The sequence below is a fragment of the Schistocerca piceifrons genome, chromosome 2 (assembly GCF_021461385.2).
Source record: "Schistocerca piceifrons isolate TAMUIC-IGC-003096 chromosome 2, iqSchPice1.1, whole genome shotgun sequence".
Classification (NCBI taxonomy): domain Eukaryota; kingdom Metazoa; phylum Arthropoda; class Insecta; order Orthoptera; family Acrididae; genus Schistocerca; species Schistocerca piceifrons.
The window spans coordinates 560,462,155-560,478,685 of record NC_060139.1 but is presented as its reverse complement, the minus strand read 5'-3'; the positions used below and the strand labels follow the sequence as shown (position 1 = coordinate 560,478,685).

At 40.2% G+C, this 16,531-nt stretch overlaps 1 protein-coding gene across 1 annotated transcript in view; it reads right to left on the bottom strand.

Moving 5' to 3' along the window:
* LOC124777324 (pyrethroid hydrolase Ces2a) overlaps positions 1–16,531 on the bottom strand; it is a 168,477-nt gene that overhangs the window by 126,641 nt on the left and 25,305 nt on the right. Inside the window, exon 3 of the mRNA XM_047252684.1 lies at positions 2,983–3,130. Coding sequence (XP_047108640.1) covers positions 2,983–3,130 — 148 coding nt within the window. The remainder of the gene's footprint in view (positions 1–2,982; positions 3,131–16,531) is intronic.

Below are 16,531 nucleotides of genomic sequence, written 5' to 3'. Positions count from 1 at the left end.
TTCTTAAGAAATTCCATCATACTTGAACTCATAGCTTTTTGAAACTTCCTGGCAGATTAAAACTGTGTGCCTGACCGAGACTCGAACTCGGGACCTTTGCCTTTTGCAGGCAAGTGCTCTACCATCTGAGCTACCGAAGCACGACTCACGCCCGGTCCTCACAGCTTTACTTCTGCCCGTATCTCGTCTCCTACCTTCCAAACTTTACAGAAGCTCTCCTGCGAACCTTGCAGAACTAGCACTCCTGAAAGAAAGGATGGTAGAGCACTTGCGCGCGAAAGGCAAAGGTCCTGAGTTCGAGTCTCGGTCGGGCACACAGTTTTAATCTGTCAGGAAGTTTCATATCAGCGCACACTCTGCTGCAGAGTGAAAATCTCATTCTGGAAACATCCCCCAGGCTGTGGCTAAGCCATGTCTCTGCAGTATCCTTTCTTTCAGGAGTGCTAGTTCTGCAAGGTTCGCAGGAGAGCTTCTGTAAAGTTTGGAAGGTAGGAGACGAGATACTGGCAGAAGTAAAGCTGTGAGGACCGGGCGTGAGTTGTGCTTCGGTAGCTCAGATGGTAGAGCACTTGCCTGTGAAAGGCAAAGGTCCCGAGTTCGAGTCTCGGTCGGGCACACAGTTTTAATCTGCCAGGAAGTTTCATATCAGTGCACACTCTGCTGCAGAGTGAAAATCTCATTCTGGAATCATAGCTTTTTCTTTTTGATGCACCAGATTCCCATTTTCTCCCTATGTCTCTGTCTATTGAGGGTCCTCCAGACACGCTGATCTGAAAAACATTTTGTGCTAAGTATGTTGATAGGTATAGTAGGGTACTTAAAGTACTCAGTGTCATAATACAGAGCGAACAGACTGTGTGATTATCATACTTGGCAGAATATTTTTCTTTTATTCTGTCATGTGTGATAGCAGCCAAATAAACACGCCAAGAAATGTATTTGTATACTGACTTACCATACGGTGGGGTTCTTTTAGTACATATGGCTGAAATTGGTACAACAAAACCTTCAGAGATAAAAGACTTTCTCACTTGTACTAGTTCAATAACTTGAAAAAAGAGTGAAGTGTCACTTGATAGGACTGGTTTCAGAAAGCTGGCATTACTGGCCAAGACAGTGCTCCTGTCCGTTTTGTCTCTTCCACAGAGCACTGTTGCATTTGCTTATTGTTGGATCGAAGTGTCAATTTGGAAAAACAGTGCATACCAAGTGAGTTGTGAATGTGGTATAAAGAAAAGTAAGTGTATTTTCCATTTAACATGCATCTTTCTTTAATGTGGCGATCAGCTTCCTCTCTAAGTATATAGTTCAATAATTTATTTTACAAAATTCTTTTAATCTGTATGAACGACTTTACAACAAAAAAGTCTCCTTCGAGATCCATGTGTTTGTGCCATCTAGTGCACATGCGCTGATTCATGGCAGGTATATCCTGCATGAATTGTGTAATGTAATAGGCCTATCAGAACCAGTCTGCAGCTGCATAGGTGTACATCTTAGATGCATCTTGTAATGGGGCTTAACTGTCATAATGTTGCCAGACAACCCTAGATAAATACTACTACAGTCATATGGAAATAGAGATGGACAACTAAGTAGCTAAAATTTTAACAACTTCAACAACTTTTTTGCAAGGCCCCCACAAGCACAAGGCCATCAGCAGTTGCCGGCACCTAATGCCGCCACTGTTCAAGAATCAGAAATAACAGAAACATTGTCTTTAGAAATAAACAAAACTTAGAAGGTAAAATGTATTTGGGAATAAAACCATCAGCTGTACAGCTTGAAGAAGGAAAAAGCAGCATAAAGAGAAGATGAATACTGGAATAACTAGAAAAAACAAAGAAAGAAGATGAAATGATGCTGGGCTGTGATGTTAGCTGAACAATACAAAATTAAAAACTTAAAAGTGACAATAGCATGGCAGTGGAACTCTGTGATGGAAATAACAAACAAAAAATAAAGAAAGGCAAACATTCACTGCAAAAGAAGGATGCATTGCACATAGGTATTCTTATTATATCAGAAACATACAGCAACTTTCAAGCATTCATTCTTTTTCTGCTATAAGTGCATACTGTCTATCATTCACACACAGATTCAAGGCAGCACTGGCTGTTTACGAATAGGTGCACATGAACGTGGATGTGGGCATTAGAGGAAAAAACTGGGATAGGAGATAGGGGGAAGGAGAGGACAGTGATATGCAGAACAAGAAGAGAGCTGGAAAAGATCGACAAGAGTGGTGATGAGAGAAATGGTTCTCAGTGGATGCTACAACACCTTAAATACCTTGTCTGTTTCAGATTTGTAGATGACATCTTCATGAACAGCACCCATGGTGAGGCAAGCACATGCATAACAGCTTTTGTAGTCTGATGTGCATGACATACTTGAAAGTTCTGATATACTTTTCAACACAGTTTCATTTGCAGAGATCAGTCAAGTTCTTTAAATATTATATTTACTCAATTAACATTTTTGCAATTCTCAAGCTTGAAAGCACTTATTATTGGTACATTACACAATACATATGTTCACTTGATAATATTATGATAAGTATAGACTGCTACTCACTCTACAGAGGATAGATTGAGTTGCGGACAGCCACAATGGAAAGATTGCTAGACATTTAAGCATTCACACAAAATTCGTTTTCCAAAAGTAAAACACACAAGCATAACTCACACATACACAAGTTGACTGTCTCCAGCTGCTGTGGCTGGACTGAGGACAGCAACTGTGCCTGGTGAAAGCAGCAATGCAGCATGAATGGTGGGGATAAGGAGGAGACATGGGGTGCGGAGGGGGAGGGACAGCGATATGGTGGGGAGGAGGGGGGGAAGGTGTGGTACAGGTAAGGGGATATGTACGTGGAGGATACGTACTAGTGAAGATGTAGAGCTCCTTTGTTCCTTTGCTGTAGACAAAGAGAAAGCTGGCACAGTAATACCAAGAAAAAACCTCAAAGATGTGACTCACCCAATGTTCCAAGACGATATTGTATAGTAACAACTACTACATTTTTATTCAATAGTGGTGTCACTCCATATTGAGATGCTGAGCCACGACGGTAACCACCACCATGAATCCAAAACAGCACTGGTAATCCACTACTTCCATCTGGAAGCTGGATAGAAAATGTTGATTGTTGATATACATGATTTGATTGGTGTCATTTATAGTTCATTCAGCAAAATACACAAATGATGACAACTGGACAGAGACTAGCTGCAAATGACCAATTAATGACTATATCAGCACTCACTGATGCTTAGCAGAGACTGATTAATAAAGACATAAAAGATACAAATTACTGGCAATATTCCTACAGCTTTAGAAGTGGAATTATTTTGATTGACTGTGGGTCAGATAACTTTAATTGGGTTTAACACTACTCTATTATGGGTAGATTTATAGCAATGCAGATGTCTCCTGTGTTTTCAAAGTAAGTCCACCAATACTATTAAAAAAATTATTTCTGAAGTATTTCATTTACCAACATATTTTTCCATTGATGGTACACACACTTTTCATAAACAGAAATATTAGGGGTACTTCTACAACTTGAACACTCTCAAATTTCTTATGAGAACATTCCCAGATAGTGATATTTTGTAAATTACAGATTTTTGAGAGATTGCAAAATCAAGTGCAAGTCATGCATTACACAACAAAGATTAGAAAACACCTCTCATGAAAGAATTTTAACATTACATGTAAATACTATATTAAGATTAAACAATGGAAACTCTAAATTGGAATTTCAACAATGTAGGAAAAGACAGAATGCTACTTCCTGTAAAGATGACACATTAAGTGACAAACAAGCATAATTAAAAGACACTTACACATAAGCTTTTGGCCACAACCTTCATCAGAATAAGAAAGAGAAACATACACACTATTCATTCACACAAGCAAGCACACCTCACACACACATGACTGCCAACTCCAGCACCTTGCACCAGAAAGCAACTTTCACGTGGAATAGAAGCAGCACTCTGGAGGGTGCGGGGAACAGGAGGGATAGCAGTGTAAGGGTGGAGGGGGGGGGGGGGGGGGGAGTGCTGTCTGGTGGAGTGTGCAGGGACTAGACTGCCAATAGGCACAGCTTCAGGAGGTTGTGGGGCAGGGAGCTGAGGAAAACAGAGTGAAAAAGCAGAAGAGCATAGAAAGATGGTTGGTTGGTTGATTTGGGGGAGGTGACCAAACAGCGAGGTCATAGGTTGCTTTGGATTAGGCAAGGATGGGGAAAGAAGTTGGCCATGCCCTTTCAAAAGAACCATCTTGGCATTTGCCTGAAGTGATTTAGGGAAACCATGGAAAACCTAAATCAGGATGGCCAGATGCGGATTTGAACTATTGTACTCCTGAATTCAAGTCCAGTGTGCTAACCACTATGCCACCTGACTCAGTTAAGGAAAGATGGGCAGGTGCGTTGGCAAATGGCTGCAAACAAAGAGGGCGGGAGATGAGAATTGGGAGTAGGTGATAGGACAAAGGGGGCAGAAACTGTTAGGATGGGGATAGTACTTTAACAAGTTGAGGGTGAGATAATTAAGAGAGCTCTGTTTTCACCATCTCCCTTCCCCACAGCCTCCTGATGTTGCCCTGTTGGCAGTCTAGTCCCTGCCCACTCTGCCAGACAATGTCTCCTCACCTGTACACTGCTATCCCCTCCCATCCCCCCCCCCCCCCCCCCCCCCTCCAGACTGCTGCTTCCATTCTATGTGAAAGGAAAGCTGCATTCTGGTCCAAGCTGCCAGAGTTGGCAGCCATGTGTGTATGTGGTGTGCTTGCTTGTGTGAATGAATGGTATGTGTGTCTTTCTCTTGTTCTGACAAAGGGCCAAAAGCTTATGCATAAGTGTAAGTGTCTTTTAATTGTGCCTGTCTGCAACTTAATGTGTCATCCTTATGGTAAGTAGCAATCTATCTTTTTCTACACTGTCTATGTTAGGATTAGTCTTGAAAATGGGAGAAATAAAGTTGCTCTTTATTTAGTTTAGACATAAGGGCAAGTGGAATCATTTCAGCTTGCTGCATTTCACACTGCTTATAAATGACCATATATAATCCTATTCTGCTATCATATCATACATCACCCATCATTACCTCATTACAAATTTCATACCATATGTACATCTACTGTATGAACAATCAGTAGTATTTCAATAAGCAATTGCTTTTTAAATCAGACTACTGAAATACTGAAGCCATTAGAGAGAAACTGTAAGCATCTTTGTAATATACATGAGGGAATCTTGCAGAATATAGTCTGTACTTTTCATATTATTACATTGGGATTCATTCTTTACCCATGTTATTTATACTATGTCAGTTCACATTTCTTAAAACCAGTACATTCTTACAATCCTTCTATGACACTACATTAAAATTCTCCACCATGTTCATTCCCATTTGCTTCACTTTCTGTGTCCTTTAAGGATGTATACTATAGTTTTCATGCTTGAGTTTTTGGTATTTGAAGAATGTTTACTAAAAAAGGAAGCCATTACCACTATCTGTCTTCCCACACATATCTTAAATAAGCCTTCTTATGTGACTTCACTCCATTAATGTTGTTGCTGTCATGAGTCTGAAGACTAGTTTGAAGTGACTCTCCATGCTAGTCTACCATGCCCAAGTCTTCTCATATCTGCATAACTACTGCATCTTACATCCATTTAAACCTGAGTACTGCAGTCAAGCAGGGTCTCCCTTTAAAACTTTAACCCCAACGTGCTGTCCCCCATCATCAAATTAACTGTTCCATGGTGCCTAAGAATTAGTCCTATCAACCTAAACTTTGCCTTAATCATATTGTGCTGTGAAGTTCTTTCCCCTCCAGTTCAATTCAGTGTCTCTTTGTTACTCAATCAATCTACCCATTTAATCTCCACCATTCTTTTATAGCACCATATTTAAAAAGCTTTTCTTCTCTTGTCTGTATTTTTTATTGTCCATGTTTCACTTCTATATAAAGCTACAAAAAAAACTTTCAGAAAGTATGTGCTAATTTAAATTTATCTTGGCCTAACAACCCACCTCAGCTTTGCACAAGTAGTGCTAAGTATCAATGGCCAGATGACTTGTTGGTAAAGTGATCAAAGTGATACTTTTGTTGATGGACTTCTATGTACAGTCTTGATAAGAACTCAGTGAACAATATTAGACAGCATCACTTTCATATACATATGACCAACCGAGCTAACATGAGGCTCAAACAGCTTTACACTATGCTCAACAGGCAAAGCACACTGAATAGGAGGGTTTTGGGGTCCATGTATGCCACATGACTATACAGGAAAACAAGACATTTGAACAATACTTTCAACCTCAACCTGGGTAGAAACATAACCATCTAGAAACACTACTACTTAGGGACAATTAACCACCTGTGGGTAGCACCAACAGACAAACACAGCAAATATTTGTGAGCCCCTGCTGCACAGCACAGCTAATTGGTATTGCCAGCTGTAAACTAGCTTACCATCCAGCAATGAAGGGAAGCCATACAGCACACTAAAACACAAACAAACCCAACCAAATCCCTTGCACAGTGCGATCGATTTATGACCAATCGACCACTCATAACGATCTTGGCTTTTGTTGCAGGTACAAATGCTGCAGCTGGCTCAGGAGACTCATAGGTGCCTGGCCCAGCAGTACCCCTCTTTGATAGGACTGTCGCTCTTTATGACAGCCTAAACTATGACAATGGAACCATGCATTGCATGGCACTCAAAACTAATAACAGCCTCACCCTAGCATGATCTGTCGCAGATAGCAAGAAAACTGCTACTGCTGTTATTACCCAACCAGACTATCACAGAGGTTTCTTTCCTTGTCACTTTTTTCCCTCTGCCCTTAAACCATTACCCTTCATTTGCTTTTCATCCACTATCTATTTCCTTGAAGCAACTACATTAGTGGTTAATCCTACCCAGACATATGGATGACATCGTGGTCTCCCATCCCATGAAGCCCTCGATTAATAACTAACAAATACAGAGATGACAGTAGATCTTCTGAGATAGTCACCACATTGGTGCAGGTGTGAAGGGGCTCTTCACCCTTAAAAAACATATAACTTCAATGTTTTAAGCAGTGTACACCAGGAAAGTTCTCATAGGTACAAATTATTCATTCTGAATTTAACTGGAATTTGGAGTGACATCTCATACATCCAGCTGCAGCCCCAATTCAATGTGAGCTACAGCCACATACTAGCTGACAGAATTGAGTACCAGTAATGTGTGGTCCACCCAATTGCAATGGATTCAGCACAGGCTATGCTCACTTGCTGACCAGTTGACTCCAGCATCAGTCCAGCATGAACTATATTTTCTGTGTAACCTTTTCCTGCATTTCTCAACATAGCATCAGTAGAAAATACCCTTTGTCACACAAAACTGGTAGGATGCAACATTGGTATGCAGCACTCTCTGCCATCCAACATTGGTATAAACCACCCTTTGCCACATTACATTGCACAGAAACATCCTCTGCTCACTACATTGGCAAAGCACCTTCTGCCATACGATACTGGTATGAAGCACATGTGACCTAGCAACATTGGTACGGAGGACCCTCTGCCATGCAACAGTGGTAAGTAGTACCCTCCACCACACAATAACAGCACAAAGAACTCTTTGTCACACCACTTTGGTAAGATGCACCCTCTGCCTCACAACATCAGTACACCCTCTGCCATGCAACACTGGTGCAAAGCACTCTCGACCACACAATATTGGTATGGGGGAATCTCTGTCATGTAACTTTGGTAAGAAGCACCCTCCACCACACAACATCAGTATGAAGTGCCCTCTCCCATGTAACATTAGTATTGGGCAGCCCCTGTCATGCATCATTATGAAGCATCCTTTGCCCTGTACCAATGGTAAAAAGCACTTTCTCCTATGTGACATTGGTACAAAGCATCCTTCACCATGTAACATTGGTAAAGAGCACCACAAGAACTACTGTGAGTCCTAGGAGTTCTGTCATTCACAGCTAAGTGGCAATGGCAGTGTTTTCACAGTGGTGGGAGACATAGTTTAGTCAATTTGCACAAAATATTTATAAATTATATACACACACCTTTCTCAGAAATTAGTCTATTTAGTAATGAAAACAGAATCAAAATCCTGAAAGTAGTTCTTGAGATTAATCCAAACATACAGACAGAATGCATCAGCATACTTCAGTTTATATATACACAGAATATAAGATACATGTATTTTCTTTCTGTTGCTAGTCTACTGCTACAACCTCTTTACTTCTGCTAACATTAGCTATTTTGCACCCCAGACAGTGAAGCTTGTTTACTATTTTCATGGTCTCATCAAGTAATTTAATTCCCTTAGCATTCCCTGACTTACTTCACTACACTCTATTACTTTTGTTTTACTTTTATTGGCCACATTGTAAACTATTTTAAAGGCACTATCTATTCCACTCAAATAATTTTCCAAGTCCTTTATCATCACTTCAAAACTGTAAAGTCATCAGGAAACCTTAAAACTTTTATTTCTTCTCCTTGACTTTTGATTCATTTTCCAAATTTCTTGTTGGTTTCCTTTACTATATACATACTAATAGGCTACAAATTTGTCTCATTTGTTTCTCAATTACTGTCTCCATTTTTTGTCTTTTCACTGTTAGGAATACATTCTGCTTTAAATAATCTTTCTCTCCTCACATTTTACCCTTGATAACTTCAGAATTCCAATGACTGTATTCAAGTTCATATTGGGAAGAGCTGTTTCTAAATCTAAAAATGCTATAAATATGGATCTATCTTTCTAATATACATTGTAGGGACAGAATCACTTGCATGTTTCTATATTCCTCCAAACCCAAACCTAATCATCCCCCATGTTGGCTTCTACTAGCTATTTCATCCCTTTGTAGATAGTTTGTGTTAATGTTTTATACCCACACTTGGCACTAACTGCTTTGGTAGTGAGACGGTCAAATTCTTCTTGAAGTCTGGAAGTATTTTACCTCTCTCATTAACGTGTATACTAGGTTGATCAACTTTGTCATGGTTGCTTCTCCCAAGTCACCCTTTTGTGGTTGATGAGACACGTATGTCCCTCTAAAATAATACACAGTTTTGAGCACTGAGACATCTATGTCCCATGTCTCCCTAGTGTTCCCATCTAGTGAGATGCTTTTGAACTTGAAGAAAAATACTAGGGCCATGGAGGGAATAAGACATGTATGGACAACTTGAGCTTATAGAAGGCAGTTTTAGACCTCTTATTTGTCATTTATGTTTAAGTAAAATGAGGTTTAAGAATGAAAGGATTAATAATTCTGAATAAATGTTGTTTATTCTAGGTGCGTTGCTTTAGTTTGGTCATTCAGTGCTTTATCAATTTTATTCTTGCAGTTTTGCATCATCTGCTACTTCTCCTCTTTTCATACTATTATCATCATGTTTTTTTTCCTTTTCTTGCAATATATTCATACCATCTCTCAGCCTTGTCTTCTTTCTTTAGTACTGGACTGTCATCTCAGCTCTTAATGTTCGTACAGTTGCTTCTCTTTTCTCCAAAGTTTTCTTAAATTTTTCTATAAGCAGCACATACCTTTTCTATCATCAACAATGCATTTACAGCTTTCCATTTCTCCTACAGCCAGTCCTGTTTTGCCACTTTGCACTTCCTGTCATTCTGATATTATTGGCATCTTGTAGCTATTCGAGAATTTTGGTGTAAATTCTAGAACCACTCGGCCTTCTACTATCTCAAACACACAATATTTTAGATGTGAGTGTGGGATGATAGAATCCTACTTAATGTGTATCACATGTTTGTATGTGCAGGTTTGAAATGCAGTCGCGAGAGGAAGGTAGATGCATCGGTCGAACAGCAATGACAAGTACTTGTCGGGCGATCCATGGAAGTTTTAGTGAAAGTGTGTGGAAGAACCATGGAGCTTCTATGTTATTCTGTGCTAATTGTGTCAGTGACCATTGTTATAATAATGAGAACAGTTGAGAAGGTACTCTTGAGAAAAACTCTTATCTTAGCCTTGTTGAAGAGAAGACGTGTATTATGGTTGGTGCACATTGACAGTGCAGAAAGATACGTATATAGCTTCCTTTCTGTGTTTACTTCGTAGATTCTTACTTACATTGCATGTGAGTTTCGTATAGGAGGTGTAATTTCGAGTTTTAGTTACTGTAATCGTAAATTCAGGCAGATTGTAAAGGCCTTTACAAATGTCTGCTTGTGTCTGTGTATGTGCGGATGGATATGCGTGTGTGTGTGTGTGCGTGTGTGTGTGCGAGTGTATACCTGTCCTTTTTTCCCCCTAAGGTAAGTCTTTCCGCTCCCGGGATTGGAATGACTCCTTACCCTCTCCCTTAAAACCCACGTCCTCTTCTCTTTCCCTCTTTCCCTCTTTCCTGATGAAACAACCTTGGGTTGTGAAAGCTGAAATTTGTGTGTGTGTTAGTGTGTTTTTTATTGTGTCTATCTACCAGCGCTTTCTTGTTTGGTAAGTCACAGCATCTTTGTTTTTTATGTATATTTTTCCCACGTGGAATGTTTCCCTCTATTATATAAAACAAAGATGCTGGTATGTTGATAGACACAATAAAAAACACACAAACACACACACAAATATTCAAGCTTTCGCGACCCAGGGTTGCTTCATCAGGAAAGAGGGAAGGAGAGGATAAGACGAAAGGATGTGGGTTTTAAGGGAGAGGGTAAGGAGTCATTCCAATCCCGGATCAGAAAGACTTACCTTAGGGGGAAAAAAGGACAGGTATACACTCCCACGCACACACATATCCATCTGCACATATACAGACACAGGTAGACATATGTAAATGCAAAGAATTCCCACGTGGAATGTTTCCCCTCTAGAAACTAAGATGATTCCACATTGTATATGTAAATAAGAACTATGATGGTTCTACATCTTTTTTTATTTGTGGTGTATATAAAGAAAGAATAATGGCAAAGTAGTCATGCACAAAGAAGAAGACAAAAGCATGTAAGTTGTGGGATAACTATAAAGAAGTAATGAGCAGGAGATAGACAAGAAAGAGACATGAGGAAAGAAAGAAAAAGAAAGCAGGAGTGGCATTAGTCATGCTGATCATTAGGAAATGTCATTTAAAAAAATACTCTGATGAATTTTATGATAGTTGGGCTTGAATAGTATGAGGGTAATTCCAGGAGAAAGGTCTCCTATTTTTTTTATAAGTACATAGACCTGTTTATTTCTACAATGGTTTACATCAGTTTACAGCTTGAACATTTAGCTTTTTTTTTTGACATAATCAACATTTCTGTCGATGCATTTTTGTAGACACTGTGGCATGTCATGCCAACTCACTGTCATGCTGTTCAGAAAGTTATGAACCTCTTCTTTCACCTCGTTGTCGGAGATGAATCGCTTTCCAGCCAAATGTTCTTTTAACTTAGGGAACAGGTGATAGTCAGTGGGCACCAAGTCATGACTATAGGGTGGGTGGGTGTTTATGTTCCACTGAAGCTATTGCAGGAGAGCAACAGTTTGCAGAGCAATGTGTACACCCCTGCTTGACATTCCTCTTCTCCGGTTCTGAATTGCCCGTTTGAGTTTTTTCAGAGTCTCACAGTACCGGTCAGCATTAATGGTGGTCCCAGTGGGCATAAAGTTGACCAACAACACCCCTTTCCAGTCCCAAAAAAGGTTGTCATGACTTTACCAGCGGACTGTGTTTGTTTGAATTACTGTGGCTTTGGCGAAGAAGGATGCCGCCACTGGCATGATTGTTGCTTGGTCTCAGGTGTAAAGTAATATGCCCTGGTTTTGTCACCCATGACAATTGAATCCAGAAAGTTGTCCTGTTCGACTGCAAGACAGTGAAGAAATGCACGGGAAGCATCAACTTGCCGCATGTGGTCCTCAGTCAGCATGCGTGGCACTCATCTTGACCACATCTTCCGTTAGTTCAATGTTTCCATTAAAATTCTATGAGTGGTGCTTTGGGAAACCTCAGGAACCAACGTGTGGAGATCATCCAGGATGATCATCAGATCTTCACGCATGCTTTGCTCAACCTTAAACACTGTCTCCTCAGAAATTGATGGTCTCCTGCTTCTTTGTTTGTCATGAATTTCGGACTGACCAGCTGCAAACTCTCTACACCACTTACAAACATTTTTGACATCCATGCATGACTCACTGTACACTTCCATCAATTGGTGATGGATTTCAGTCAGTGCAGTGCCCTTTGCATTCAAAAACTGAATAACTGCATGAAATTCTCACTTGGCGGTATCATCCAATGGGAGCTCCATTCTCAACGGCTGCCAAGCCAAGACTAAGCGCCTCAGTGCAGCATGCACATGTTTACACACAATGCATGAAGCACTCTTCATATCAGTGTGACCAACTGTCACACAAACAGAGGGAGAAAAGTAATGAGACTTACACTACTGTGAGTGATCTGGCAACAGTGTGTAGTTCCACTTGTGTAGACCATTATTCATCCTCTCCAGATGCTCAGTCCAAGTTTCAGCTCTGTACAGCCATCATATGATTTTTGAGAGTGCCATCAGTGAAGTTGTGTTTTTGTTGTGTGTTACGAAAATAGAAAGCAGAACTTAGAGCAATGTCACATCATCAAGTTTTGTGTTACACCTGGGGAATCCTTGAGTGTAATATCTGAAAAGTTGAAACTTGCCTATGGGGAACATTCCTTATCAAGAGCACAATTTCTTCACTGGCACGGATCATTTTTGGAAGGCTGAGAACACAATGCAGATGAACCTTCCCCAGGGAGAAATTCAACTTCAAAAGCTGACAAAAACATTGAACGTGTGCCTGCTCTTGTGATACTGATCCTCCAGGACAAAATGTCAATCACTTATTTTATAAAGAAGTCCTTGAAAGGCACAGGAAAAGGGTGAATTGGGTGTGACCAGACAGTGCAGACAACTGGATGTTGCATCACGAAATCACCCCAGGTCACACAGCCAATTCCATCACAGAATTTTTTACCTCAAAAGGCATTCCTGTTGTTCCATGGCCTCCCCTCCCCCCCCCCTCCCCAACTCCCCCTATTCACCTGATCTGAATACTTGTGACTTTTTTCTTTTATTGAAATTGAAGAATGTCTTATAAGACCATCATTTTTGGACTCTAGAGAACATTGAAAAGAATATGACTGACATGTAAAAACACCCTACCAGTTGAAGTCTTTTAGCACTGCTACGAAGACTGGTAACAATGATTCCACTGGTGTATTGCTGTTGAGAGGAACTACTTTGAAGGGGACAATATTGTTGGTTTTCCAGAAAAAAAGCAAAAAACAGAAAAAAACATGAGAGATATGTTAATGGAAATTTAGTCCATGAGGTTGTGGGAATGCATGGATGTGTTGGCAGGCAAGTTCCTATTTGCAAAGTTTAGGGGTAATAGTATCAGTGGCAGAATCCAAAGAGTCCACATGTTGTTCAGGTTGTAGAGCCTATTAAGCAACTGAGTGTCAGGTGCCCCCCAAAACAGACATCTCTTATCCCATTCATGAACTCAGTCAGTTTGGTGGTGGCCATTTGTGTAACTCACAGCTGTTTAGTTGTCACGTTAGCTGATAAATAGCATGTGTTGTTTCATAACTTGCTCTGCCTTTTATGTTGTAGCATTTACCAGCAGTGGGGCTGGAGTAGGTGGTAGTGGGTGGGTATATGAAACAGGCTTTACAGTGAGGACAATTGCACTGGTAGTTACCTTGAGACAGGGATAATGGTTCCTTTGCCCTCCTAATCTATGTAACATTCTAGTTAAACCTAATGCCAGTCCCAAACCATTATCTTTATCAACTAAATTCAGGTCCACTGTACAGCATTTTATATAGGTACAATTACCACTAAACTGGCTGAGATCGTGATTAGGCATAAAGGAACTGTCTGCCTTGAGGATGCCTGTTCCCAGTTGCTTAACATGGCATACAACACATCACTGACAATTCTGTTTAAGAACAGGAAACAAGGGTGGATTAGGCACATTGGTTTGCATGATTCACATGCTTGATACATCAGCTGTATTGTTCTTCAACATGCAACTGAATCTGATAATATTTGGTAACTGAAGTAATTATGTGCATTGACAAAATCTTTCTGGGCTACGGCCAAGTTATGACGTCATGTTGTCACAACATTTTAATGACTTACACACTTGTCATCTTCAGGCAAAGTCCTGGTGTCATGTCCAGTTTGTTCCTTTATAGCTCCTGTATTGCAACTGCTCTGCCAAGAACCCAATGGGTGGATCAGTTGTATGTCATTGGAAGAGATGTTGGATGTTGTGCCCAGTGGTGCTGGTGGTGGTGGTGGGGCAGGGGTGGGGGGTGGGGGCAGGGGGGGGGGGGGGTGGCGCTAGCAGTGTGGGAAAGGGGGGAGGGGGGGGGGCGGTCCCAGCATCCTAGCATTGGGTTCTCATGCTACATGTCTATTTCACCTGCTTTTTCTGTCACTTTCACATCACAGTGATTCTGACGTACGACAGTTTTGTTAACACCAATGTGGAGCTGAGTTGGAAACCACTGTGCCAGTTGACAAGATTGTCAAGTACTTTTATTTACACTGCCTGTTTGATGAACAAATCCCTGAACCCACTGGCACAGTACAGCATCATTGTCTGTTCAAAAACATACATACTTCCTTCATCGGGCTCTGTCACTGCAGACTTGTCAATTTTGCCGAGGTGAATGCTCCTCAAATGTTCTGAACAGTGCTATGAGATGCATCACTTTGTCTGGCTGATGCACTACATGCCAGTCTTGCAATAGATGCTGCAGATACCATGTGCCCACAGCCATAGTTGGTCTTTGACTGACCCAAATATGTTCCTGAGTTTAACAGTTGGGTGAAAAATTGTTTTTATGTTATGCTTCTCCATTATCCTGGCAATACTTGCTGTGGGCAGCCCTGTGTACAGAAGGAACATCAGGTGCTTGATTTCTTCTTCTGGACTGTGTGAGCGCAGAAGAGTTTCCCTGACTAATTTACTGAGAATTTGTATGGTTTTCTGCCATATGTGTAATCCCACGATACTGTTGTGAAATTTTATAACATAATGCCTCTCAAATATTATGATGCACAACTGCTTGAAATAGTCTACTAACTTAACGTTCCAGAGTTTTATATTTGGTTCCAAATAATTTGTTCAGAACAGCTCTCTGCTGTTATTGAAATTTCCTTCATGAATTCCTTTCACTGGTATAACAGGAAAAATCTATGACTATCAATGAATGGCTAGCTTAGCAGTCTGTCTCTTTTGACTTTAGTAATTTAATTTGCCTTTTTCATTTCCAGCATAATTACAGTCCCCCATTTATTTTGTTTATTAGAATGAGTGGGTTACACTACTGACTAACTGATCACTCTGCAAACCCCCCAAAATCCTTTCTCCATCTTGTTTGTTTTCACCTAAATTTCCTTAGATATATCTTTCATCTTCAGACTTAATCGAAAGACTTCTCATAATTTTCTTGTCACCTTTTGCTCTGAGTTCTCTTGTTATTTCATCTGTCACTTTCATCTGAGATCCGCACTTCTGCTTCCATTCTAGCTGTCCCAATTCCTCTCATTAGCTCCAGTCAGGTAATCCACTGTGATTATGTGACTGTTTTTCTCTGTACTTCTTTGCTTAAAAGTTTCCTCCTGCAGTCGAGTTATCTCTTTTAATTCTTACAGTCCTATTTCCACAATATATAGCTCCTTTATTTTCTCTTAAGCAGTCTAATCCTAGTACACAAGCAACACTCAAACCTGGCTTGGCTTCATAGTATTATTCTTCTACCTTAATGTCCAACCAACTTGACATCACACCAGCTTAGTTCATATTCCCATAGCTCTTGCCTCTTACCACTGCTTCACACTACATTTTCTCTCTTATATGCTTCATTGTAAACAACCACTCAACAATCCAATTGCATGACACTAGACATAAGAATGCTATACACCACCAATCAAAAAATCTGTCAATGATGCACAGAAGTGCCATGTATGCTGGTGCAAATATTTTTTACTTTGTTTCCACTGAGTTTGAAAATCCAAGGAATAGTGAATCCATTTTCCAAACTAACCTACAACAGTTCCTGAATTTCTCTAGAATTACTCATTGTGCTTAGTTGAGGAATTTCTAAATGTGAGATTGCCTAGGAAAACGTAGCTAAATAGTTTCATGATTGACAAATGTTGCTGCAAGTGTTTCATGTACATTAGGCTACTTTGATTCACTCATTGTATTGTGTGAATGTGTATTTTTATTGTTTTTATGTTGCTGAACTGATTACCCAGTAGTACAATAACAACTGTGACAGGCAAACTGTTGTGTGTGTGTGTCACCACTGAAGTCATTTATTGTTTTATTTGTAATATTATAGTATCCATTGTAAATCTGTTGAATGGTAAAGTGTAATTGAACATACATGTAAATATATGTAATATAATCTTGACACTTTCCACATTCAGGGCAAACTCATCACTTTATGGATCCATGAAACATGCATA